The sequence below is a fragment of the Heterodontus francisci genome, chromosome 30 (genome assembly GCF_036365525.1).
Source record: "Heterodontus francisci isolate sHetFra1 chromosome 30, sHetFra1.hap1, whole genome shotgun sequence".
In the NCBI taxonomy this organism is placed as follows: Eukaryota; Metazoa; Chordata; class Chondrichthyes; order Heterodontiformes; family Heterodontidae; genus Heterodontus; species Heterodontus francisci.
Genome location: NC_090400.1, coordinates 10,231,417 through 10,258,416, shown reverse-complemented (window position 1 = coordinate 10,258,416; position 27,000 = coordinate 10,231,417). Strand labels below are relative to the sequence as shown.

Here is a 27,000-nt window from a genome sequence, read left to right as displayed (position 1 = left end):
CCTGCGTCAGGCTGGGTGGTGTCTGACAGCAAGCTGTCTGCTTTTTGTTTTTAGCCAAATGATTGCTGTGGATTTAATTTGGGGCCTAATTGTGCCCTGACTGTTTCACCTTTCTTCCATGCATCGTTCCAAGAGGCCAATCAGTGGCTGACTGACTGTATAATCCTGGGGTTGAGTTGCATCCTCTATCTCCCTCCAATTTGGGGGCTGACCAGCTGATCTTGTACTAAGTGATGTTAAACCTCACCATGTAGATCCCAGTAAATTTGTGACTGGTTCCTCCTGCTGTAAATGAGCAGTAGTTAGCCACTTTAGATAGCAGTATTTCATGCCCTTCAGCATAGATCTAAAGTAGAGGGCCTTTCCTTCATATGGGCCACGTAACAGATGGAAACTAAACATTCCCATCAACTCCCTGGTGAATTTTGGGGCCAGAAGTCTAGCTCAGGTCCCTTTAAGCCACTTAAAAATGGCCATTAACTGCATTCGGTGCTGCTGGCTTTAATAAGGAGATCACTAATGAGAGAGACTCTGCATACTCAGCTGAATTGGTCTTCCCTGCACATGCAAAGATCGTGAAATTTGACCCAAAATCCTTTGGAAACAATGCAGCCCTGGCATTGTCTGGTTCGCACCTGTACTAAGCAGACTGCACACTGGGGAGTGTGGAATACCCAGTCTGTTCCACGCGTGAGTGACCAGGCCTTCCTCATTCACCGTACCTCACTGTATATCATCTTCTATAAATAAAAGAATGACGGATGGTGAATAATCAGATCTGTGCACTTGTCACGCTTCCAGTTGGTTTCGGGCCAGTTGTAAATCCCCAGCGGATGGTTCAAAACATTGAGCTTGACTCTAGCCCGCCCCTCACCATCTGCCTCATTACAGGCGAGGGAGGAGGATCCACACACCTCCGTGCAGGGAGCAGGAAGACGCACTGCTCTGCAAGGGTGGGGGTGAGGCAGACCACAGGAGGGAAATCCAGTTATCTCTGGGGGAGAGGCCCTGCAGTCAGGTGAAGGGAAAATGAGATGTGTGCACTATTGTCAGTCAAGCTCAGAGCATTGACTGGGGGAGGGGTGGAGCATTTTCAAGTGAACATTATGGAGTTGGGGAAGAGAATGATACCACATGGAAGCAGGACTGATAATATAACCTCAAACAATTGCCACTTTTCCTCCATTGAATGTTTGACATAAAATGAGTTTTTAAAACAATTAACCTGGATTTACATCTTTCCTGATTCTGCAGTGGTGGATTTGCAGCAATAGGACTTGCCCTGAAATCTGTTCATTTTGTTGCAGGTTGATTCACTCGGTAGCCTGGATATCGTCCGAGTGACTGCAATGTATGAGGAAGCGCTGACCCTGTTTATGACCAAACGCAACTGTTCCCTCACTGGACCCATGTTCATTGATCTCTTCAGTCGTTTCCCAGTAAGTGTGCGAGGGAGCTTGCCCTGTGCTTTAAAGCGGGTTTTAAATGAGTGGCATTACAAACAATATCAAGAAGGGAATATATGTGCATTATCTTCAGTATTTCCTCCTCCTACTCTCCTGAAACAACAGACACTCACCGGGGGTACAGTTCCACAAGTGGCAGTTACCCACCAGCATCTTGTCCGACTGCCCCTTAAGTTAGATTCGGGAGCAAGTGTCGGTGTTAGCGTCTGACCGCATCACTCCCGAGCTCACTCCTGTCCACCCTCGCACTCACATAGGCTGGTCTGTGACCAGGAGTAGGAATTCTGGCTAGTTGTTATGCCCCACCGTTGCAATGGCCTGTTCGCCTCAGTTACAGCAGCAGGTGTATTTACCAACAGGCCTACCAGGTTGCCTGGAAAGTCCACTCTTAATGTTTGAGAGTAAGCAGCAGGTATTGGCAGGCTGTTTTACCATCGGAGGCCTTGGAGCTGAGCCTGATCCTGCCCTGGCCTGGTCCAACAGTCCTTTAATGTCTGGAGTAGGAATTGTGGCTCTATTCCAAGGACATTGTGACATGTAGCCTAGCAACTGATTCAGGACAGACCACACTGAACCATACCTGCACCTTCCTGCTTTGAGTCCATTTGGTGCATTTATTGAGCCATGCACTGGACAGGGACCTGTTCATAGCTGTTGTTGGGGTCTCAGCTGGGTGGGATAACCCCTGATGCATGCTCCCCATTTTGTGGTGCAAGTAACCATTTGATCCCAGCTGTTGAGCTCTCCCTTTTCCCTACATCAACACACTTTTGAATGCCAGTCAATGTCAAAGTATTGCCTGCTTTGGCTGTGAATACTCCATGTGGTATGTGAAGTGTAAGCACATCCCACAGTGAAGCAGCTTCACGGCATGTTGCCCATCTGTGTGCTTAGGTTATACTCAGACTGCCTGTGATCATACTGTGGAGCTGACAGTCACATTGTAAATATGAACTTGAGCGTCGCCTGTGGGGAAATCCAAGTGGTGAAAATGAGCTTGCAGCAATTTTTATAGAGTGCACGGAGGGCAGGTTGGAATTGTGAATGTTTTTTACTGCAAAATGCACCCCTGCTTCCCTCGCTGCCAAATTTTTAGAACATAAATTTGAACAGTTGTACAAAATAAATGATACGTAATTATAAAACTGAGTATTGACTGTAGGATAGAAGAACCAATATCTGGGGTGTGTTATATAAAAATGTGTAAACTGCATTTTAACGTTTTTATTATTTCACCTCTGACCTCACATTCATTGTTCTGTTTTCACTTGTGATGTCACATGCCTTTTATTAAGTGCTAGCAACTCTTCTCACTGCCCATTGCCCAACCTGAACTGTGCAGTTGCCTCACTCCGGTATGATATCAGCCAGTTCCACTGTGTGTCTTGTGTAGCCTGTAGAAGATAGTTGTTTAGGAGGACTTGCAGCTGTATGTGAAACCTATAAAGTGACCCTTCCTCTCTACAACGCTCATTCTGTTCTCAGTGATTCTGCTGTGGGTGAGGTTATTAACACAGGTGATTCTCCCCATCTGTTTCAGGTCATGTGTGGTCGACTACTGCCGACTGCTATCGGGTACATCACTGGCGGAGTCCGACAGCACCAGCAGGTAAGGAACCAGACGCCATATCTGCTCATTGAACCTTTGTAGAACACGCTCTGATGCCAGCTGGCTGGTTTCATCCTGGGAAGTGGTTGGGAGGGGGAATGTTCCTCAAGGGGAGGTTGCTTTTATTGAATCATTGCATCTTGTGATGAAAAGAGGCCATTCAGCCCATTGTGCCTGTGTTGACTCTTTGTAAGAGCGATCAAATTAATCCCACTCACCCGCTCTTTTCCTGTAGCCCTGAAAATTTTTCCATTTAAAGTATTTATCCAATTTAAAAGTTACTATTGACTCAGTTTCCACCACCCTTTCAGGCAATGCATTCTTGTACTCATAACTTGCTGTGTAAAACAATTTCTCCTCATCTCTGCTATTCTTTTTCCAATTATCTTAAATCTGTGTCTTCTGGTTGCTGGCACTCCTGTGAGTGAAAACTGTTTCTCCTTAGTTACTCTATCAAAACCCCTCAATTGCAAACATCTCAAATAAATCTCCCTTGACCGTTTCTGCTCTAAGGAGAACAATCCTAGTTTTTCCAGTCTTGCCACATACCAGAAGTCCCACAATCCATGGTACCATTCTCGTAGATCTCCTCTACACCCTCTCCAAGGTTTTGATGCCCTTCCTGAAGTGTGATCAGAATTGGCTGCAGTACTACAACTGACCAGTGATGTGTAAAGGCTTAGCGTGGCTACTTTGCTTTTTTACTCAATGCGCCTATTTATAAATCCCAGGATCCTGTATGTTATTTATTAATTAATCTGTTTGAGTAAAATGATGAATATTCAGTTGAATTTTTCACTTAGCACAGTTCTCATTGCTGAGCAGCTTTCTTTGGCCCCCGCTGCATTATGGCAGCTTTCCACTGCTAACGGGATGTCACACACATGTACCATGTCTAGTTCTGCTGAGGGGTTTGATGGCTGCCAACTGGGTGACAGGAAACCCGTGCTTGTCGCAATAAGATACTCTGGTTTTGTGCCACCTGGAATGCCAGCCTTGCCCAGCATGACGCCTGCTCCCCAGAGGCCAGGATCTGGCATGTGTGGGGTTCAGGCTGTTGGCTCAGGCTTATCCACCTCTCCCTCTAGCCTGTGCTGCTCCTCGTAAATCTGGTACTGATTGTACAAACTCTGCAGGCCCCAGTTTGTGAGGACTCTCGGGCCTGTATAGTTTGTACAATCAGTGCTACAGTTTGAAGAGAAAGACTTTAATTAGTGCATAGTCCCATGTTCCAGAATGTAATCTGCACAATCATAAACAGCAATCATAGCCAAGAGTGCAATCGTTTTAAAGAGGGTACCTCCCTATCAAAGTATTATAAGAATTCCTTTCATTTCCTCTCTTCATCATTTGTCTCCTGAAGGCATTCAGCTGTAATGGGGTACAATTCCGCAAGTAACTAGTCTTCAGATGTGAGCCTAGTTAGTGAGTGGCTGCAAAATATTCAGCAGTGGTGGGCATCGTAGCTGAGTCCAATTTTACCTTTGCTTGTATACTTTCTAGCAGGAATTGGTGAGCAGTGATTGGGTACAGAAGCAGTCATCAGCACATCTGAACAACTCTTTTTTTTTTGTTGGAATAATAAATTGCCTACTAAGGAAATGAACCAGGAGTGCTGACTGCATTTAGAATAGTGTGTTTTGAGAAACGTCTGCAGTAACACTTATTAAAAATGCCATCGCCCTTCAGGATGAGACCTCAAAATGGGTTGCCATCCACTGGCTGATACAATTTGTGTTCTTTTACCCCTTAACCATTAATAGTGCTGTTGTTATCTAAGTGTGTGGCATTATTCAGTCAAGGTAATCATTTCTGCACTAATTAGCTCTGACTGAGTCTGTATGATCCAAGACCGTGCTGAGTGCATGGAAAGAGAATGCAGCTTTCTGCAACTCCATTGTCCTGATGTCTGACTGACGAGTCAGACTTTCCTACGTCACTGGTGTTTTTAATTCTCTGGTATCCCATGGTTTGAAATTGTTTGTGCGCTGTGATCGTCCTGGATTAATGAACTCGCAGCAAGAATTCAGACACTCAGCCCATGTGCAGTGCAGCTGTTGCAGTGGGTTTCAGAATGACGCCAACAAAGGAAAGCCATAGGAGATTGGGGTGGGGGAGGGGGGCCGATGCTGTATTTATTTATTTACATTGTGACAACGCTGCATCTGATCAGCTGGTCGCAAACCCTTCCATTATTCAAAGGCATCTCCACTCCTCTGCCGTAACAGAGCTAGGAAGGTTAAGCTTCATCACTTGCTGTGCAGAGTATCCATCTTTCATTGTACCTGACTGCTGTTAGTTAACCAAATGCACATCTGATAGTGACAAGGGAGGTGGACTATGTTTAACTGCATCCTTTGCTCCATGCAGCTGATGCGAGAGGGACAGCCACTTATGATACAGGGCTGTCTTCCCTGAAGAAGGTTGGAGGCTTACACCACACGACTGATGGGTCGTGCCCTGACGGAACTGAGTAGTAGAGAGAGGGCACTGTTACAATCTTGCCCAGCCCTACCTGGCTTTATTACCCGAGATCTCCCCCAACTGATGGTCATTCTAGCTACCTCATATAATGTGTTGGATAAAGATCTTTAGGCTTAATTTGTTTCTGGCACTGCAAGCTCAGTGCATGCCAAGTATTTTATAATTAACCATCCCTGGTAATTATTGGGAGGCATCACAGCTTTGATTTGTGAGCATGCTTTGCTACTGATGTACTGAAAACGTTTATTAATTTCAATTGTATCTCACGTCTCCAGCTGGGAGGAAGCCAGGTACCCTTTACCCCACACCATGCCTTCTCTTCAAATGTTTCTGTTGATCCAATCCATAAATTCAAGTTACTTTTTCCCCTCTCTGCTTGTGTCTTTAGGAACATAAGAAATAAGAGGGGGAGTAGGCCATTTGGCCCCTCAATTCTGCTCTACCATTCAATAAGATCATGGCTGATCTGATCTTGGCCTTAACTCCACTTTCCTGCCTGTTGCCCATAAACATTGGGCTCCCTTATAGTTCAAGAGGTCTTTGCTCTCCCGGAGTCAGGTGAATGGGTGGTGGATGCTGGGGGCAAGTAAACAGTCATCAGTAACAACCTTCATACGTATGTGCGAGTGTGTGTTGTTTTGTGCCCATGCTCTGATTTGTTTTAAAAAAAGAAAGATGCCTTTCACGACCACCAGACATTTCAACTCGTTTTACAGCCAATGAAGTACTTTTTTGAAGTGTATTCACTGTTGTAATGCAGGATAACTACAATACTTTAGCTCCATCATAGGTGTTAGCATATTTACCTGGTAATTATTGGAGTAATGTATAGAGTAAGAGAGGCTGTGACTCATGTTCACTAATTGTACACTGGTTATTTCTGGGTGCAGGAAGCTGTCCAGTCACGCTATATAATACCTGGCTTTGTACCTGTGTGTGGTAGTAGGGAATGCAGAGAGAATGTGTACAGTCATTAGTGGTGTGTGAACGAGCAGTGAGAGAAAAGAATGATGACTAAATTGGAAAACATTCCAGAGATATATCCAAGTTGATCTTACAGTCAGTTTAATATATATGTAACCATGGCTGGTTTGTTTGCAGAACAAAGACATGAGTTCCTCGTAGCTTAACCCTTCAATGCCTCCTTGCTGACTTGAGTCCATAGTCTAGTCTCACACTTCAGTGCGGATACCAACGTTGTGCTGCGCTGTCAGAGGTACTATCTTAGGACTTTAAACTGAGGGCTCATCTGCCTTCAGGTGTACATAAAGGATCCCAAGGTACTATTCGAAGAAGCACAGGAAAGTCTCCCAGTGTCTTGAGCAGCATTTATCTCTAGGCTAACATCACAAAAAATAAATGATCTGGCTTATCCTAAGGGGTTACCATTGACCAGAAACCAAACTGGACCAACCAAAAAATATTGTGGCTACAAAGGCAGGTCAGAGGCTGGGAATTCTGTGGCGGGTAACCCACCTCCTGCCTCCTGAAAGCCTGTCCACCATCTACAAGGCACAAGTTAGAAGTGTGAGAATATACTCTCCACTTGCCCAGTTGCATGCAGCTCCAACAACACTCAAACTTGACACCGTCCAGGACAAAGCATCCCGCTTGATTGGCACCAAATCCATCACCTTAATCATTCACTCCCTCCACCACTGGCGCACAGTGGCAACAGCGTGTACCATCTACAAAATGCATGGTAGCAACCTGCCAAGGCTTATTCCACCGCACCTTCCAAACCTGTGATCTCTACTACCTAGAAGAACAAGGGCAACAGACGCATGGGAGCACTATCACCTGCAGATTGGGGAGGGGCTTTGGTGTGGTGTTGAGAATGTCCAAGAATTGGTGCTCATTTTGGATGTTAAGCTGTACTAATTCTGAAATCCAGATCAGAACGATAAAGTCTCCCATTAAGCATCATCAGATACTGATTCTAAAATAGAAACAAAAACTGCTGGAAGTACTCAGTAAGTCAAGCAGCCACTGTGGAGAGAGAAACAGCATTAAAGTTTCATGTCTGACTGTTGATCAGAACTTATTTCTGATTAAAGGTCATCGATCTGAAACATTGACTCTGTTTCTCTCGCCACAGATGTTGCCTGACCTGCTGAGTATTTCCAGCAGTTTCTCATTTCAGATTTTCAGCATCTGCAGTATTTTGCTTTTATAATTATAAAGTAAGTTGCTTTTACATTTGCGATCCATCAATGTATGTGATGAGCCTCACAGCTCCAGCAACCTGGGTTCGATTCTTGGTATTGCCTGTGTGGAGTTTGCAAGTTCTCCCTGTGTCTGCGTGGGTTTCCTCCGGGTGCTCCGGTTTCCTCCCACAGCCAAAAGACTTGCAAGTTGATAGGTGAATTGGCCATTATATAAATTGCCACTAGTATAGGTAGGTGGTAGGGGACTATAGAGACAGGTGGGGATGTGGTAGGAATATGGTATTAGTGTAGGATTAGTATAAATGGGTGGTTAATGGTCGGAGCAGACTCGGTGGGCCGAAGGGCCTGTTTCAGTGCTGTATCTCTAAATCTAAAATCTAAACATATTCTCCCCTCCGTTCAACCTTTCTGAAGGAGCTGCCTTTTGTGGTTTCACATTTTCCTGCTACCTGTTGTGCTTAACCCAGGTTTACTTTAGAAGAAATTTTGGGAGGTGGGTAACGTTGGCAGGTCTAAATTTATTGCCCATCCCTAGTTACCCTTGAGAAAGGTGGCAGTGGACCATCTAGAATCACTGCACTCCTTGTTGTGATGGTGTGCTCTCAATTCTCCAAACGAGTAAATATTGCTTCAACACTCCCAGGTCAGGTATAGTATGGGTTGAAAACAGAGTATGGGTTGAAAACAGAGTACAACTCCCTCCGCTTCTTACAACAATGCACTTAAACCCAACCTTGATAAGATGTAAATTTATACTTTTTAACTGGCCATCCTGTAGTGCCTCATGCCAAATTGCAGGCAGCTTTATGCTGTTTGCCTGTTGTGCACTAGATTGACGCTGCTAATTTCAGTTCAAGTAGGAGGCAGGAGAGTTCACCCAATCAATCTGACCTGGATTTGAAGCCAGATCTGAGAGGTAAAAGGCCAGTGACCTGTAGAGGTAAAAGACTAGCTGGTCCACTGAGCCTGTCCTATACTTGGCACGGTGTTACTTCTGCCCAGGATCACTCCCATTGACCCTTGCCTGCGCACGCCACATAGACAATTTCCTGGAAGAGGTAAAAGAGAAAAACCTTACAGCAGTTAACCAGTCAGCTTGGAGTCTTGTTAGAAATTATATACAAGAAATTAATTGTTGACAAAATATTAATTACCATTAGTGTAGAATTAAACAGCAATAAAATAATAGCTGTTTCGTTAAGGAATGCCAAGTTTGGAATATGCTTCCTGCTTAAAGGACTAAATCAGATTAAATCGTTTGAAATGGGGTATGGGAGAAGTTTGCAGCCTTGCTTTGATATTCACAAGGTGAATTCCAGTGATCTTATGAAAATGTTCAATTTGATTGCAGACACATACAGACATGAACGTGCACATTATGCTGGCCCAGAAGTGATATGCATCATAGGATTTCTAAACCGTGTATTTTCTGTGCCCTTTCAAGGCAGTCAAGTTACATTCTACATCAGATCCCAATGGGCATGAGTTTACTGCACAAAATTCCTGCCAGTGCTGCTTGTCGCTGAATTGTAACAGTGAATGGTATTTACTCCAACTGGATATCGGAGTTTAGAAGAATTGAGGATAGATGATGTCATGCTGGGACCTTAGAGGTTTGGGATAAAGAATGTTGTTTGCATTGCATAGGTCTCTTAATTTACCATGCACTGTACCTGGTGTTAAATAGCTTCAGCACCTCAATATCTATATTTGCAATTTTGATGGACAATACACATATGACGTGCATTCTGTATCCATTAAAGGGAACGGACAGGTTTGGGCTGTTCTGCAGGAAAAAACTCTGTTTAAATTACTGCAAAAGTCAGGAAGCGAGTTACAGCTTTACATACATGGGAGTGCTGTTCACATACCTATACAAATGAACTTTTGTCACCTCGTGTGAATGCAGTATTATGAGCTGTGCATTAGTTAAGGTAGTTCACCATATTTGGTTTGCATTTTATACTGCCTTTCCAGATAGTGTTTTTTAAAACAGAAGTACCATTATACAATTAACACCTTTTGAAAAATGTGTCCAACGCTTTGCTATATTGAGCTGCTGTACTTTTACATTAAGCAAACTTTCTGAAACATTTCCATCTGTAAGTGGTTGATTATTGCCAGGCATCTCGTTGGGTATTATGATTCTCATGACAGATGTCACTCTGCCTCTGAATTGGTCTGATCATGACTAGGTACTGCAGAGGGCAGCTGGTCAGAGGCTGGGACTTAATGCAGGACCCACTAATTCAGTCTCCTGGCTGTCAGAGGTCAGTTTTAGGCTGATTTCTAGTGAGATTTAACCTATAAATTTGTATGTAAAGCTTGTATACTATTATTAGGGAGGATATGTACAGTGTTGTGATACAGGACGGGAGTTATAGCATGGGAGTTTGGGAATTTCATTTTAATGCCATTGTGCTTGTAGGCTCTTGTGTACTCTGGGTGTAATGTTGATCCATTTATTACTTCCCCACCCTTCTCTTTGAGAAGCACTTTGAGACATCCGGTGGGTGTGAAATGTGCTATATAAATGCTATTTATTTTAGTCATATAGACTCGTTTACAGCCATTTGGCCCATCGAGTCCAAGCTGGCTCTCCACGGAGTAATCAAGTTAGTCCCACTCCCCTGTTTGATCCCTGTAGCCCTGCAAGCTTATTTCAACAAAGTGCCCATCCCATTTCCTTTTGAAATTATTGATGGTCTCTGCTTTCACCAACCTCTAGGGCACCGAGTTCCAGGTCACAAAGTTCTTTCTTGTATTCCCCTGCATCTCTTGCCCAAAACCTTCGATCTGCATCCCCTAGTCCTTGTACCATCAGTTAATAAGAACAATTTTTCCTTGTTTAACTTATCTAAACCATCATAATCTTGTACACTTCCATCAAATCTCCCTTCAATCTCCTTTGCTCCAGGGGGAGCAACCCCAGCTTTTCCAACCTAACCACACACCATCCTGACTTGGAACTATATCACTGTTCCTTCACTGTTGCTGGGTCAAGATCCTGGAACTCCTTCCTAACAACACTGTGGGTGTACCTACCCCACATGGACTGCAGCGGTTCAAGAAGGCAGCTCACCACCACCTTCTCAAAAGGCAATTAGAGATGGGCAATAAATGCTGGCCCAGCCAGCGATGCCCGCATTCAGTGAATGAATTTTTAAAAACCTTGTAACTAAAATCCCCCCCCATCCCTGGAACCATTCTGGTAAATCTCTGCTGCACCCTCTAAAGGACCCTCACATCCTTCCTCAAGTGTGGTGACCAGAACTGGATGCAGTACATCAGTTGGGGCCTAACCAGAGCTTGATAAAGATTCAGCATCATTTCCCTGCTTTTGTACTCTACTTCTATTTATGAAATTTTGCTAACCACTCTCTCAATATGTCATGTCACCTTCAAAGATCAATGCATATGCACCCACCTCCCGCTCCCCCACCCCCCCAGGCCCCTCTGTTCCTGCACACTCTTTAGAACTGTGTCATTTAGTCTATTTTGCTTTTTTAAAAAATTCATTCATGGGATGTGGGCGTCGCTGGCCAGGCCAGCATTTATTGCCCATCCCTAATTGCCCTCGAAGGTGGTGGACGGCTGCCTTCTTGAACCGCTGCAGTCCATGTGAGGAAGGTACACCCACAATGCTGTTACGAAGTGAGTTCCAGGATTTTGACCCAGCGACAGTGAAGGAATGGCGATATAGTTCCAAATCAGGATGGTGTGTGACTTGGAGGGGAACTTGCAAGTGGTGGTGTTCCCATGTACTTGCTGCCCTTGTCCTTCTAGTTGGTAGAGGTCGCGGGTTTGGAAGGTGCTGTCTAAGGAGCCTTGGTGCATTGCTGCAGTGCATCTTGTAGATGGTACACACTGCTGCCACTGTGCGTCGGTGGTGGAGGGAGTGAATGTTTGTAGATAGGGTGCTGGTCAAGCAGGCTGCTTTGTCCTGGATGGTGTCGAGCTTCTTGTGTGTTGTTGGAGCTGCACCCATCCAGGCAAGTGGAGAGTATTCCATCACACTCCTGACTTGTGCCTTGTAGATGGTGGACAGGCTTTGGGGAGTCAGGCGGTGAGTTAGTCGCCTCAGGATTCCTAGCCTCTGACCTGCTGTTGTAGCCACGGTATTTATATGGCTATTCCAGTTCAGTTTCTGGTCAATGGTAGCCCCTAGGATGTTGGTAGCGGGGGATTCAGCGATGGTAATGCCGTTGAATGTCAAGGGAAGATGGTTAGATTCTCTCTTGTTGGAGATGGTCATTGCCTGGCACTTGTGTGGCATAAATGTAACTTGCCACTTATCAGCCCAAGCCTGGATATCGTCCAGGTCTTGCTGCATTTCTACACAGACTGCTTCAGTATCTGAGGAGTCACGAATGGTGCTGAACATTGTGCAATCATCAGCGAACATCCCCACTTCTGACCTTATGATTGAAGGAAGGTCATTGATGAAGCAGCTGAAGATGGTTGGACCTAGGACTCTACCCTGAGGAACTCCTGCAGTGATGTCCTGGAGCTCAGATGATTGACCTCCAACAACCACAACCATCTTCCTTTTGTGCTAGGTATGACTCCAGCCAGTGGCGGGTTTTCCCCATGATTCCCATTGATCTCAGTTTTGCTAGGGCTCCTTGATGCCATACTCGGTCAAATGCTGCCTTGATGTCAAGGGCAGTCACTCTCACCTCACCTCACCTCTTGAGTTCAGCTCTTTTGTCCTGGCGGAACCCAAACTGAGCGTCACTGAGCAGGTTATTGCTAAGCAAGTGCTGCTTGATGGCACTGTTGATGACACCTTCCATCACTTTACTGATGAGTGAGAGTAGACTGATGGGGCGGTAATTGGCCGGGTTGGACTTGTCCAGCTTTTTGTGTATAGGACATACCTGGGCAATTTTCCACATTGCAGGGTAGATGCCAGTGTTGTAGCTGTACTGGAACAGCTTGGATAGGGGCGCGGCAAGTTCTGGAGCACAGGTCTTCAGTACTATTTCCGGAATATTGTCAAGGCTCATAGCTTTTGCAGTATCCAGTGCCTTCAGTCGTTTCTTGATATCACGCAGAGTGAATTGAATTGGCTGAAATCTGGCACCTGTGATGCTGGGGACTTGAGGAGGAGGCCGAGATGGATCATCAACTCGGCACTTCTGGCTGAAGATTGTTGCAAATGCTTCAGCCTTATCTTTCGCACTGATGTGCTGGGCTCCCCCATCATTGAGGATGGGGATATTTGTGGAGCCACCACCTCCACATCCCTTCTGCCTATCCCTTCTGCCAAAATGCATTACCTCGCACGTCTCTGTATTAAATTCCATCTGCCACTTGTCTGCCCATTCTACTAGCCTATCTATGTCCTGTTGCAGATGGTTTGTATCATTCTCAGTTTGCCACTCCAAGTTTGGTATCGTCGGCAAATTTTGAAATTCTACTCTTCCTTCTATTTTACAATTCCCCCACACAGAATAGTAGATATTTTTCCACTTTAAGATTTTCTGCTTGAAACTCATATATAAAAACAGAAAATGCATGGCATGAGCACATGTCGAAGTATTAATGATATGGGGGAGTGTGAAAGACCGGACACTAACTCATTTAGCATGTGTCACTGGCAGGATTAGTTCCGGTAGCTTGAAATCTGCACTGAGGCTGCTTCTGGAATATGGACTGTGCCTTTAATTGAAGTCCGGCATATCACAGTTCAACATTCATGTGAAGTTCGTTGTTTCTGACGATCTTTGGTAGCAAAGTTTCAAATCTTCTCTAACCCTCAAACCCTCCCATTTGTAGCAACTATTAAAATGGCTGGAACTTAATTGGAAGCATTGTTAAAATAGTTTGCTGGATTGCTTGGAGGTTTATGAGCAATCGATGGTATTGAGCAGACCAGTTGGGAGTATGCCAGAAGTTAGTTTATATTTATTTTCATTTCACTAGCACACCTTGACTTCCAAATGAGGGTGAGCTGAGTCCATTTGAATTAGGGAGCTTGATGTGGAAACTAGAAGCGCACAATTATTATGTGTTTAGTGACTCATTGATACAGGAATGTGCCCTGTCATACAGTCTTAACATCAGTTGATATCCTTCCAGACCTTTCTGTCTGGTTCTTAGTTCTCATGAGTTTCCTTGCCTTGCTGTTGAACTCTTTCTTGGTTGAAGATTTTGCTGTCCCCTTTCTCTTTCTGCAGCCCCACACTGACCAGTCTCTTTCTTCCTTTCTGGGTCTTTGAGAATTCCTTACTATCAAAAGGGAGACTTGCTTTTATTTAGCACCTTTCATGACCTCGGGGTGTCCTAAAGTACTTTACAGCCAATGAAGTATCTTTGAAGTGTAGTTTCTGTTGGAATGTAGGAAAAGCAGTAGCCAATTTTTGCACAGCACACTCCCACAAACAACAATGTGATAATGACCAGATAATTGTGGGGTTTGTTTTCATGGTGGTTGAGGAATAAATATTGACCTGGACACCGCAGAGAACTTTCCTGCTCCTGTTCAAAGTAGTGCCATACGATCTTTTATGTCAATCTGAGAGGGCAGTTGGGCCATCTGTTTAGCATCTCCTCTGAAAGACCGCATCTCTGACAAGGCAGCACTCCCTCAGTACTGCACTTGAGTGTTAGCCTGGATTTTGTACTCAAGTCTTTGGACATCTATGTACCGTTGCCCAAAACCAAAGCAGTACTGTTGTGTAGTTGGTACAATCTTGCCTCCTAACACTGTTTGTTCTTGCAGAAAGGTATCAGTTTCCATAAACAGATCAGTATCACTCTTGAACTGAAACTTGTACTCCTGTGCATGACATTAACGAGATAGCCTGACAGCATCTCTGTACAAAGGTTTGGGCACCAGAGGCTCTTGTCAATGGTCCATTCCAAAGGACAGTAAATAGCTCCTTGTCCAATCGTTCCGTTGAGGCTAAATAATAATGTATTCACAAGCAATCTAATCATAGTGTCAGCAGACACATACAGCGGGAAACTTCATTGTGCAAAGGTCTGAAAAACAAAGATTGAATCAGTGCACGAATTTAAATAGCTCCTTCAGAATGTATTTCGTACACCATCCAATAGCTGTCAGCCATTTGTTTGCAGCAAGGCTGCATTTGCTGACAATGCTACCGCTAGGGGGCGCTGTTGTGGCACATACGCAAATGCAGCGTGTGCCACTAAAACGTCACAGACTGCGACTTTAGGCAGCTGCCAGGACTAAAGATGGCACTGCTCAAATAATCACACGGAGGCAACTTAACAAACACATGTTAGCACACAATGGCAGAGTGAGAGAGCGAACGAGCTGGTGGGGGGTGGAGCGGAGCGGGCCGGTGGGGAGCGGAGCGAGCCGGAGCGGGGAATGGGGGGGAGTGGAGCGGGCCTGCGGGGAGTGGAGCAGCCGGCGAGTGGGCGAGCGAACGGCCCAGTGACGGAGGGAAACGGAGCGGCCGGAGACAGCAGCGTGAGTTGGAGGGTGTGCGTTTTTCTACGCATGCGTCATAAATTTGCAACGGCAAAAGAAATACCTGCACCCGGCGAAACCAAGGTCTTCGGCCGCTCGCTCCCCACGGCTCTCTGCGGCTTCGCGCTTCCGGCCCCCTCCATCCAGCCGTTCTCTCCAGGTTCAGATCCCCCATCCAGCCGCTTTCTCCCCTACTTCTCAACTGTACTTCAAGCATTGCAGCTGTCTGGTCCCTGCCTTTTGCATCCCCCTCTTCAGGAGCTTCTGAATTTAACTCCCTCCTACTACCCACCACAACCCCTCTCTCTCTTCCCCCTCACAACCCCCTCCCCCCTCACAACCCCCCCCCCTCTCCCACCCCACCCCTTCACAACTCCCTCCCTCTTTCCCCCCCCCCCACCCCCAAGGACCACACCGCAGTTGAATATCTGCAGTTGCAAAGTCGGGAAAATAACATCAAAAACCTCAACAATTCCAGGTTTAATTATTGAGAAATTTTATTAAGTGCATTAAACATTCGAAGCACTGCTGTGCATGGATACATGAGTGTTGTGTTGCCAGCATTCCCGTGAGACAGACAGGCCGAGTCTCTGCTATGCAGAACTAAAGAGATTGTTCCTGGAGAGCCTTGTGGTGAATGAACGCGTGGCTCTCTATTCCACTACTGTATTGTCCATGTGAAGAAGGCAAAGTCACAAGAGTCTGAGCTCAGTCTATTCTTGGTGAATGTTCCCCAAACGCATCCCAATGTGCGCTCCCACTTCATCCAGAAATGCAAGGTTCCTTTCTGTATCGTGACAAGCTCCGCAGCATGATCCTGTTGCCTTCATTGCTTGGATGCTGACCTTAAGTCTCGAGGATTGTTTTCTCAAGGGCATGTTTTACGTGAAAAGAAATAAGGAAAGAACATCACTGTCAGAGCTTCCCTCCTCCAATGAAATTACTGTTGAGCATTATGTTCTGCAGTAAAGGCATGTATTGATAACACCGCCAATGAATCACTTAGTACCCAACTCAGCTGTAGGAGTCAGGATGATGTTACTGCCCCAATCTCGTGATGGTTCAATGCTGCTCTCAGGGAAAACATGAATGATGTGAGGGTGCTGGAAAAAGAAGCACATTTCTTTTGGACTATGAACATAAAGCAGGCCATTTAGCCCAGCTGTTCCCTGCTAGTGGTTATGCTACTCGTGCGCCTTCCCATCCGCTCCCATTTAATCCTGCCTACTACTATCAGCATCACCTTCCATTTCTTTCGCTCTTATCCACCTTTGCCTTCAAGCAACACTGAGGATAGAGAACGGTGTGGCTGCACTCCCACCTCACCAGTTGTGTACTCAGCAAGAGCATTCACATTTGTGCTACCACTGGACACGGCATGCTTGTTTCTTTCAGTGCTCAGTCTCTTCTTTCTGAATGTTCCCCAAGTGCTTGACCGCTTTGGATGCCCTCTCTGCTTGACGGGCAGCAGCTGGCAATTGCAGAGTCTCACAAGGCTCTGCATGGTTGTTTCAAGGGCGGATGGGGAAACGTGGCTGTGTGTCCATGTGCACGGCTCTGATGGATGCAGGAACAGAGCAACTTACAACAGGGACTGGAGCACATGTACTGCCTGCACACAGCCCCAGACAATGGAAAGGATTTTAGTGCAGTGCAGTGGACTGGAGCACATGCTGTGCCCCAGACAATGGAAATGTTTTCAGAGCAGCTTACAACAGCAGAGCAACTTACCTTGGAGGAATCTCCTCTTTCTAATAAAAATGAAGCAGACTGAAATCTCCAAAACGACTAAATAATTGCGAGAAAATGCCCGACGAAACCTCTCCTCCTTCCACTTTCAGAAACTCGCACCGAAGCTTTGACGCATGCGTGAATACCTGTTGGCATTGCATTTAGCGCATGTGCAGAGGCCGACAAGGCGCGTTGCCTGAAGAAGCACATGTCACGCGATGACGTCATCGGCGCATGCGCTAACCAGTCTTGGCAAGCCTGAACGCAGCAGGAGACCGTCTGCACATGTGCGCACCGCGGCGCAGCCTGATGATGTCAGTGGCAGGCTGCGTTGTCAGGAATCACTTTGTTGCAGCAAAGGCTACAGTATATCAGTGGGTCACTGAATAGCTAAACTATTAATTAAGCCTCATCAAAGGTACAATGAAGCTCAGGATAACATGGCATTTTCGATTCATCCCTCATCTAGACTGCGCAAACTTCAATTATGCTGCAACCACGTTCAATCAGTTAGTCCTAGGATGAAACTTTAGCATCCTGAATACCCTGCAAATTGAAATCCTTTCAAATGTCTTGTCATTGGCTTCTGTCATACAGTCAGAACTTCCATGTAACTTCCATCTTTCCAGAACAAAATATAATACAGAATGTCCCTGTCTGAAGCATGACTACTACCATCCCATTAGTAAACTCATGGACTGGCCTCTCTACAGTTTAACCCTGTCCCACTGCTTTACTGCTCTAGGTCTGTTTGAAAACTTTGAGACATAATTCGTGGTTTATGGAAAAATAAGCTCCCAGTGGCATAACACACGCAAATTTTCAGATTTACCATTTTGAGGACAAATTTCTCGAGTCATAGAGTTATACAGCACAGAAACAGGCCCTTCGGCCCACCGTGTTCGTGCCAGTCATCAAGCCTATCTATTCTAATGCCATTTTTCAGCACTTGGCCCGTAGCCTTGTGTGCTATGGTGTTTCAGGTGCTCATTTAAATACTTAAATGTTGTGAGGGTTCCTGCCTCCACCACCCCTTCAGGTAGTGTGCTCCAGATTCCAACCACTCTCTGGGTGAAAAACATTTTCCTCAAATCCCCTGTATATCTCCTGCCCCTTACCTTAAATCTATGCCCCCTGGTTATTGAAGCCACCAAATCCTATCCTGGGTTCTGTATACATGACCTGCAGTGCATACTTGGATAAAAGTCATCTATTTTGAAGACCTGGTGGTACTGTATCAATGAAGGGTAACTGTGCTTGTCATGGCCACTTTCCAAAAGGGAAACCCTTACTCTAAATATGAGCCCTGATCACAAGACGTAAGCTCATGAGTAGCTAAAACCCACATTGTGTAGGTTACGGTAATGACCTGATTTAAAGTTGGCCATTCGTCTTCAACATGTGATTGGTATTTAAATTGATAAGCAATGTTGAATGTCTGTCACTGCACAATTCACATTAGTAAGCATCAAGATCCCAGACCATTTAATTTCATAGTTAGTGGTAGTATGATGATCCATTTTCTACCTCTTTAATCTCTATTTGCAATGTTTGGGATTCATTTAATTCCATTGTTTGAAACATTGTGTAATGTTGACATTGGTCACATCTTGCACTCTACAGGTGTGTTGAGGATGAAAAAGAGGGACCATTAATAGTGACGTTTCCTTTCCGGTAGCCATACTTATCGTCAACATAGTCGCTTTTGCTAACTGGCGTAAATCTACTGAATAGATTGGATTTTACTTGAGGCATAGTTGAGGGTAATTGGAAGGAAGGATGTGTGGGATTCTTGCCATTGATGAAAGCTTTTTTTTTATCAATACCTTGTGTTGTATTAACCAATCCCATTTTCCTGTTTTGTAGGGTCAGGCCTGCTCCCTTGTCCTGAAGGCTCTGCAAACCCAGGAGTTGAGAGAGTCCTTGATAGACACCAAGGGAAAAAGTCTCATCACTCAAGTCATGGACCAGGTTAAGCAGGTGACTGACTCACTCCAAAGGTTATTACTTAAGAAAGAATGACAAATAATTCAAATTGAGATTCATGTAATACAGTGGGCCTGAATTACTGCAATATTAACGGTGTAGCTAACAGCACTCATTGCTAATGCATGAATCTGATAGTAACTTAAAGCAAGTGCAGATGTGTAGTTAAACTCAAAAATCTGGTGTTGCTGTTCAAGGTGCGCTGCTCCGCCATAATCCACATAACAACAGCATTTGGCTTTCCATTTGAATGTATTGAATGTCAAGAAGTTCCTGTCCTTGTAGCTACGGACTAAACCCGCCACTAAAAGCTACTTGTCCATTTCAATCTAAGTATCCTTTTTAATGACTTGATAAGTCTCAGTTATTGTCAAACAATTTGTCTGACACTGAAAATTAACTTTTACATGCATTGGGTCTCACTCCTTCAGATTTTAATTGTTGGAGGACTTAATGAAAAAAAATCAAATTTAGTTTACTTTGTCTTTTCCTCAATCCAATTTTTGCCTCTTTATTTTGCTTTTTTTTTTTACTTGATTTGATGTTGAATTCACTGTTCTTATACTTCCTGCTTCCGACTCCGCTGTTGGTTAACAATTCTTCAATCTGACCCTGGTCTCACAGGCCCTAAATGTTCTGCAGAGGGCACCGCACCATTTTGATTTCCCACTTGCAGCACTTTGCTGTGCAAAAGCTCATGGAAATGAAGTGGGCTGTGGCAGGCCTAGTAAAAAGGCAGGTGTAGATTGTCACTGGTCACAACAAATTCTGACGCTTTGTTCCAATTCAGCATCTTATTATTCCTCTGTGTCCCATTGAAGTTGAGGCTTTGCTCTCTCCCACTGGAAAGGATAAAATATGACTGCAGTGACCAAAAGCATGACCTAGTTCCCTGTACATAGCATGAGAAAGCAAATAGGCTATCAGCCTGTTCTCTTATAGACCTTGTACATTTTGCCTTCTCATGGACTCAACCTAGCTTATTTCATCTCCTGAGGAAATGCTCTACAATACAAGCTTTCTTGCTTCCCTTCAAAATAATTCAGGAAAGCTGCAAAATATTTATCTCTGTTCTCCCAAATATTTATCTGAACTTGGTTTTCTATTGTCAAGTAGGCTTTGAGCCCTTTCAAGTACATTGTTCAAGGATGTTTATTGCAACAATTTGAGTACAGGCAGAAAGTGCTTTAAATCATCTGAAATCTTGCCAGTTCTGGCTTTACCTTGGCTAACGTGCAGGCCTGATATGTTCCCACGTACGATCTTTGAACTTGATTGTATGGCACATACCAAACTACCTGTTCTGTGCTACCTGATTGGCTGGATTGTCACGTAGCAGTGGAACCCAGTGCTAGTTTTGCTTCATGATGCGGTTGTAATACTAGGGGAAGAGATTGGAGAAGGGGGAAAGTAGAAATGTATTTTAAATTTCTCCAATAACCTCAGTGGTCTTAAGCAATACAAAGATATCAGGAATGTCATAAGTGCACAGTTGACCTCATGATAGGAAGAGGAAGCATCAACCAGGATTCCTAAGCTTGGTTGCTTACAGGAGGCCTCTGCCGAAAAGTGCACGTATGAGAATGAGATCGTGCTCCGCTGTGTTACCTCCCGCAGTTGGATAGCCTGCTGGTGCTCATTGTTGAGTGTTGGCCTGTTGGCTAAGGTACCAGATAGCAGCCAGTGCTTGTCAAGGAGTACTCCAGCACAAGACTGGTGCTTCAGCAGTGTTGGTGGGTTTGCCAGGGCTATGTACGTGACAGAAACTGGTGCCCTTGGAACCATAAGTTGACAACAGCACCAGCAACTTGTATTTATATAGCATCTTTAATATGGTAAAACATCCCACGGTGCTTTACAAGGGCATTAGCAAACAAAATTTGACACTGAATCGCATAAGATATTAGGACAGATGGCCAAAAGCGTTGTCAAATAGCTAAATTTTAAGGAGTGTCATTAAGGATGAGAGAGAGGTCGAGGCGGCGAGATTTAAAGAGGCAATTCCAGAGCTCAAGGCCTGGTTGGTTGAAGGCGCGGCCACCAATGGTGGGATGAAGGAAGTTGGGGATGCACAGGAGGTCAGAATAGGTTGAAATGGGCTCAGATGAGGAGTGAGACCATGGAGAGATTTGAACTCAGAATACTAAAAGCAACGCATGAAGCAATGTTATCAGTAGAGGTATGGACAGATGAGGTAGCTGGTGTCATTGGTCACTAATATTCCGACACAGGAGAGTGCTTCAGCAGGGACAGGGGAGCTGAGGTATTGGAGAGCGGCTGATCCTTGTAGAACCATACCCTGGTCAAGCAGCAGAGGAAACATGTTTAGTAATCGTGTTTGGAAGGCAGAATGTTTTGTTTTCTGGATGAGTTAGAAAGTTTTATTTTGTTTCTTTTTTTCTCTTCTGCAGTGTTTGAAGTCTGTGACGCAAGTCAAACTGAAGGTGGACCAGGAAAAAGTGATAAAATGCTTGGAGCTAACACGCTTTCTTATCAAAATTGTGGCTGAACAGGTAAAAGAGGGGAAAGCAGGATACTGAAAAATGTCCTTTATGTTAATGAAAAATGGACAGCTTTCACAAAGCAGATGTACCAGAGTTTGTTTGAGTTTAATCACAGAGCCCTGTACATTATGGGCAGTGAATGGTCTGGTGGACGAAGGGAGTGTCTCATTGGAGTTGGAGTAAGTGGGCATTCGGGCCGTGTGACTTGATGTCAAAGAACCACTGAAGTAGCATTCCACTATGGGAAAGCTCAGACTTGGCCAGATTCTCCAGGTTGCTGCCATAAATCACCAGCCTCCAGTGGATGAAATGCACGTGCCAGTTACAGGTACCATAAAGTCATTTATTGTGCAGCAGGAGGCCATTCAGCCCATCGAGTCCATGCTGGCTTTCCATGGAGCTCTTCAGTCAGTCCCACTCCCCTGCTCAATCCCCGTAGCCCTGCAAGCCTATTTCCTTCAAGTGACCATCCAGTTTCCTTTTGAAATCATAGATTGTCTCCACTTCCACCACCCTTGAGGACAGCGAGTTGCAGTTCATTACCACCCACTGTGTAAAAAAGGTTCTCCCTTATAATCCCCCTAAATCTCTTGCCCAAAACCTTCAATCTGGACCCTAGTCCTTGCACCATTAGTTTTTCCTCTTCTAACTTATTTGTGCCTGTGACCACCTTGTACATTTCTATTAAATCCCCCCTCAATCTCCTTTGCTCTAAGGAGAGCAACAGTTTTTCCAACTTAACCGTGTAACTAAAATCCCCCATCCCTAGCTATACAAAAAGTACAATTAACTACATTATTCTTTGTTTTGTATGAGTAAATGACAGCAGGTATTCAGGAAATACAGGGAAAGCAGGATGTCACAAGATGGGTCAAAATAAAGTGGTCATGTGAATATCAGAAGCTGTCCCATTCCAAGTGTTCTCGTCATCCCACCTCCCTTCTGCACCTGCACAGCTACTCTAGTCAGCTGTAGAAATAGAAGAATGAAGACAAAACATTCCAATAAGTGGATAAATCGAAGATTGAGCCCTTGAATTGCCTCAGCTTTTTCCCATTTGCAGTTAACTCTCTCATCACTGAGTAAGTTGGCCGGGGTGAGTTTGGATGAGTGTAGAAAGGTTTATAGATTTGCTGACGTAGCTTTGTGAGAGCACTTTCGCTTTTGGATCAAAATTCATGGTTCAAGCCCCACTCCAGAGATTTTAGTATATAATCGAGCCTGGTAATTCTATGTATTACTGACGGAGGTGCTGTCTCTTAGATGAGACATTAAAACAAGGCCCTTTCAAATGGATGTAAACGATCCCATGGCACTATTTGAAGGAGGGTAAGTGTCCTGACCTACATTTATCCCTCAATCAACACTAAAACAGATGATCTGGTCATTATCATATTGTTGTTTATGGGACCTTACAATGTGCAAATTGGCTGTAAAGTGCTTTGGGAAGTCCTGAGGTCATGAAAGGAGGTATATAAATGCAAGTCTTTAATTCTCTTGATGGCCAGATCTTTTGCAGTGGCACAGTTTTGTAAGCACATTGCTGCTGTAGCACAGTGTGGATGTGAAGAGGTGGGATGCTGCTTTTCATTTTAAATTAAGTTGTTGGGCAGCACTAAACTAGGATGGAAATTATGATTTTTGTTTTTAGAAGCTCTTAGCATTTTGCCTGCAGTTAGTTAGTTTTGGCACAGACTAAATACACATGGCAATCTGATGAATGCATTAAGTCACTCTGGTACCTGAGAGACTGCCATGGAATCTGTAATATCTGTCTGAAACTCTAGAACAAGTAGATAAGGCTTGGCTTTAAGGTCTTATCCAAGAATATTATATCTCTGATTATGAAGTATGCCCCAGTAGTGCACTGGAGTGTGAGCCTAGGTATAGGCACAAATTTTGGAATGAAGATTCCAGCTTTTGCCACTCCAGTGAGAGTACTACATTACAACAGTGACAACATTTCAGAAGTATTTCACAGGCTGTAAATGGCTTTAAGACATCCTGAGGTAGTGAAAGGTACTTTTTCTGTTTGCTACCTGTTGAACCAAGCTGGCACTTACTCAACTTTTGGTGAGTGATGGGTCAATTCCTGTATTTAAATGGTTGTTTTTTTCCCCCTGGGTTCCCACTTTTCAAGTTCAGTTAAGGATTCTGTTAAATGTCAGCACCTGATTCCTGTGTGGGTTTTGTTCTGCAGAAGCTCAACATCTCAGTGAGCAAGCTGGCCCCTGTCCTGCAGTCACTGGGACAGCTGGAAGGGTTTGGCAAGACCTCGCAGGTGGACCATTATTACTGGCACGTGATGAAACTGCTCGGATTCAAGTAAGTACCTTGCCTCTTTCACTGGTCAGTTTCTGAAATGGGCGTCTTCCCAGTGTCAAATGGGCAACCTCCAAGACTGTAGTCAGTATCAAACGTGGTGTTTGGGCAGTTGTCAATAAGTCTGTTGCCCTACAATTTATTATATGAAGGCATATAATAGGAGCAGGTGGAAGGGGAAAGTCCATACACAAGTTTAATTGGTGTGATTAAAAGACCAACAAGGCATATGGGAACTGATACCCAAATAAAAGTCCTTTACACAAAAGCGCGTAGCATAAGTAATAAAACAGTTGAGTACAAATTCAGCTTAAAGGACATAATGTAACCATTACAAAGACCTGGCTGCAAACGAGGCATAGCTGGGAGCTAAATATTCCAGGCTTTAAGATCTTAAGGAAGGATAGAGAAATTAGGAAAGGAGGGAGAATAACAAGATTAATAAAGAGAGACAATTTCAGCAATAGAGATTTCAGTAAGGGTGAGCAGGCAGTTGAAGTAATATGGGTAGAGTTAAGGAACAACAAATGTTAGATCATGGCAGGAGTAATCCACAGATCTCCTGCTGATTAGTAACATGAATAAGTGAGCATGGAATTGGAGGTAACCTTGTAACATTGGTCAGTAATTGGTTGGGAGTTAGGGCATCGAGAATGGGAAAAAGGGACTGTTTTCTGGTGCAGTGTGACAAGTGATGTTCCCCAGGGATCTGTACTGGTCTCAGCTTTTCACTATATATTAATGACTTGGATGAAGATATAGCGAGTTGTATGTCCAAGTTTGCAGATGACACTAAGTTGAAAGGCACAATAAGTTGTGTAAAGGGGGAGCAGGAAGTTAGTGACATAAACAGGTTAAATGAGTGGGGGTATGGGAGTATGGCAGATGGAATTCAACATGGGGAAGTGAGGTCATCCACTTTGAATCATATAATGATAAATCAGAGGATGCTCTGGAGGAGCAAAGGGATTTAGGTACCATGTATGCAAGTTGCTAAAATTCTCAAGACTGAGATTGATAGATTTTTGTTAGTTAAAGTTATCAAAGAATATGGAGCAAAGACGAGCAAATTGAGTTAATGCACAGGTCAGCTATGGTCTAGTAGAATTGGGGAACAGGCTCAACGTGCTGAATGGCCTACTTCTGTGCTAATTTTTGTTTGTGTATTTCTGTACCTTGACAATGTGATGTCCATTTTTAATAGTTACTGTCATTTTCAATTGAAGTTCAGCAGTAGCAAACCTCATCCTTGCACTGGGGCCCTCTTGCCTGCCCTGGGCTTGGCAGAGGTTGACAGCTCTTGGATTCCACACTCTTGTGTCTTGTGGTGTTGTCCGACTTCTGGTTTAACGTGTTTTCTGTTCCTGCATTTTGTTGACAGGCAACCAAAGAAGACGAAGGTGAAACCGCAGGTACAAAACCCAGTGCCTGCAGAGAGAACCCTGAAGAAAAAGAAAGGCTTTCTCCCAGAAACCAAGAAGCGGAAGAACTGGAAGAAGAAGAAAGGACCGGCCCAGGATAATGAGCAGGAGGGGAAAGAAAACTCCACCGGAAAGTCTAAAGAGGTTCCGACAAGCGCAGGGGTTAGTCAGGGGAAAAAGAAAAACAAGAGGAAGAAGAAGCCAGAGAGTGGGACAGTGAGAAATCCAGGGATAAACCCAGGTCCCCTGGCTAAAAAGGCCAAAACAAATACAGCGGAGATGGGTCAAGGTGATAAGGTGGGCAAACAGGTGACTGTGAAGCGGAAAAAGCATGGAAAACAAGGAGGTGGAATGGCAGAGTAATCAGAAATGTAAACAAATGGGGGGCAGGGGGGAAGGATCATTCACCGGTTTAGATCCAGGTTATCCAGATCTCCCCTGACTCCATCGTGCGTGACAACCTGGATTACAGTAACTGGGCTGTGAATGAACTCAGTGACTGAAGGCTGTGACATTTTTTTATGAGTGAAAAGGACACACAATTATGTTATTATGCAAGTGACCCAATTATTTGGGTTGAATGGTTTGAGCCCCACAGTCCAGGAGGTGGAATCTAGCCTTTCCTGCACTTCGTCAAACTGTAGGTTTTACATCCACCCATCCCCCGATTTAAAAAGAAAACTCTTAAACTGTATCTGTTATTTTTATTGGGATCCTGTATCATAACACAATGTGCCTTTGATCATATTAGATACAGAGTGAGTCTGTACCACAGGGGTGAGGGGCATGAACTATGTTGATATTTCCCCCCAAAAGATTGTTTTGTTCATGTTGGACTTTTAAATAAAAAAAAATGGTCTGTAACTCTACTGGCTGCCAGTTTTAGGTAAGGGTGTTGGGAGATTGAGAGATAAGGAGCAAAGGTGGGTAAATGGAGTTGAGGCACAGATCAACCTCAGTCGGAGGTGGCTAGAGGGACTGAATGGCCTCCTCCTGTTCCTTTGTAAGAGGCTTGAAGGGCTGAATGGCCTCCTCCTGTTCCTATGTACATACAGCTATCCTCAAGCCTGGAGGTCTGCTGTTTTGTATCCACATTGAATGGTATCACTGGTTGGGATACATTCCCAGGAGTTGGGTCAACTACTGCCAGCACTCCACCCAGCCTGATTCTGTACTGAGACTGTTTGCCTGTGGCTTCTATAGATGACTCCTGTGGTGTAAAGGGCACTTCAGGCGATAGATCTATGTTTTAGATATTGGCGTTCCTGTTGGTTCAGAAATGACCCAAGTGAGGTTTGAATGGAGAGAAGTGTCTAAACCACACTGAATACCATGCTCTGTATATATTACTGAATATATCCCTGGTGGCCAATGATGTACAAATTATCTGATCCAACTGCAGCTGCACTGACCTTTCACGCCATTGCTGTCAGAAGCAGGGTACTTGTGCTGCAATGGTTTACTTGCTGGCCCCTAGAGGATGTTATGAGCTTGGACCTTGTTGATTCAATGATGATGGATTCAATCAACACTCAGTTTTGTGAGAATGCAGCCACAATTGAAACAGTCCTTTACAACAACGAAAATGCTGAAGAATGTCAAGTTTAATTGTATCTTTAAATCTGGTAAAGGAACCAAGTTCTGAATTACAGGCTGCAGTGCCAGTGTGCAGCGATGTGGGCCAATAATGTCAGTTGTCTTTTGCTATATGTGGAACAGCTGCAGGCCTGCCTGGAGTTCTGAGGAGGCAATTGTTATCACACAGCATGTGTGCACTGCCTCCCATTTCAATCCTAAAAGGGCACTGTCTTTGTGCAGCAAATGTTTGACACTTGTTTCTTGATAGAAAACCCATTTTGCCC

General features: G+C 44.5%; 1 protein-coding gene across 1 annotated transcript in view; it reads left to right on the top strand.

The window, feature by feature from the left end:
* The window catches only part of mybbp1a (MYB binding protein (P160) 1a), a 130,035-nt gene extending 104,033 nt beyond the window's left edge, over positions 1-26,002 (top strand). Inside the window, exons 22-27 of the mRNA XM_068010081.1 lie at positions 1,308-1,439; positions 3,007-3,075; positions 18,772-18,885; positions 21,303-21,404; positions 23,596-23,720; positions 25,099-26,002. Of these exons, the coding sequence (XP_067866182.1) occupies positions 1,308-1,439; positions 3,007-3,075; positions 18,772-18,885; positions 21,303-21,404; positions 23,596-23,720; positions 25,099-25,501 (945 nt within the window). The 3' untranslated portion in view covers positions 25,502-26,002. The remainder of the gene's footprint in view (positions 1-1,307; positions 1,440-3,006; positions 3,076-18,771; positions 18,886-21,302; positions 21,405-23,595; positions 23,721-25,098) is intronic.
* Positions 26,003-27,000: the final 998 nt, after the last annotated feature.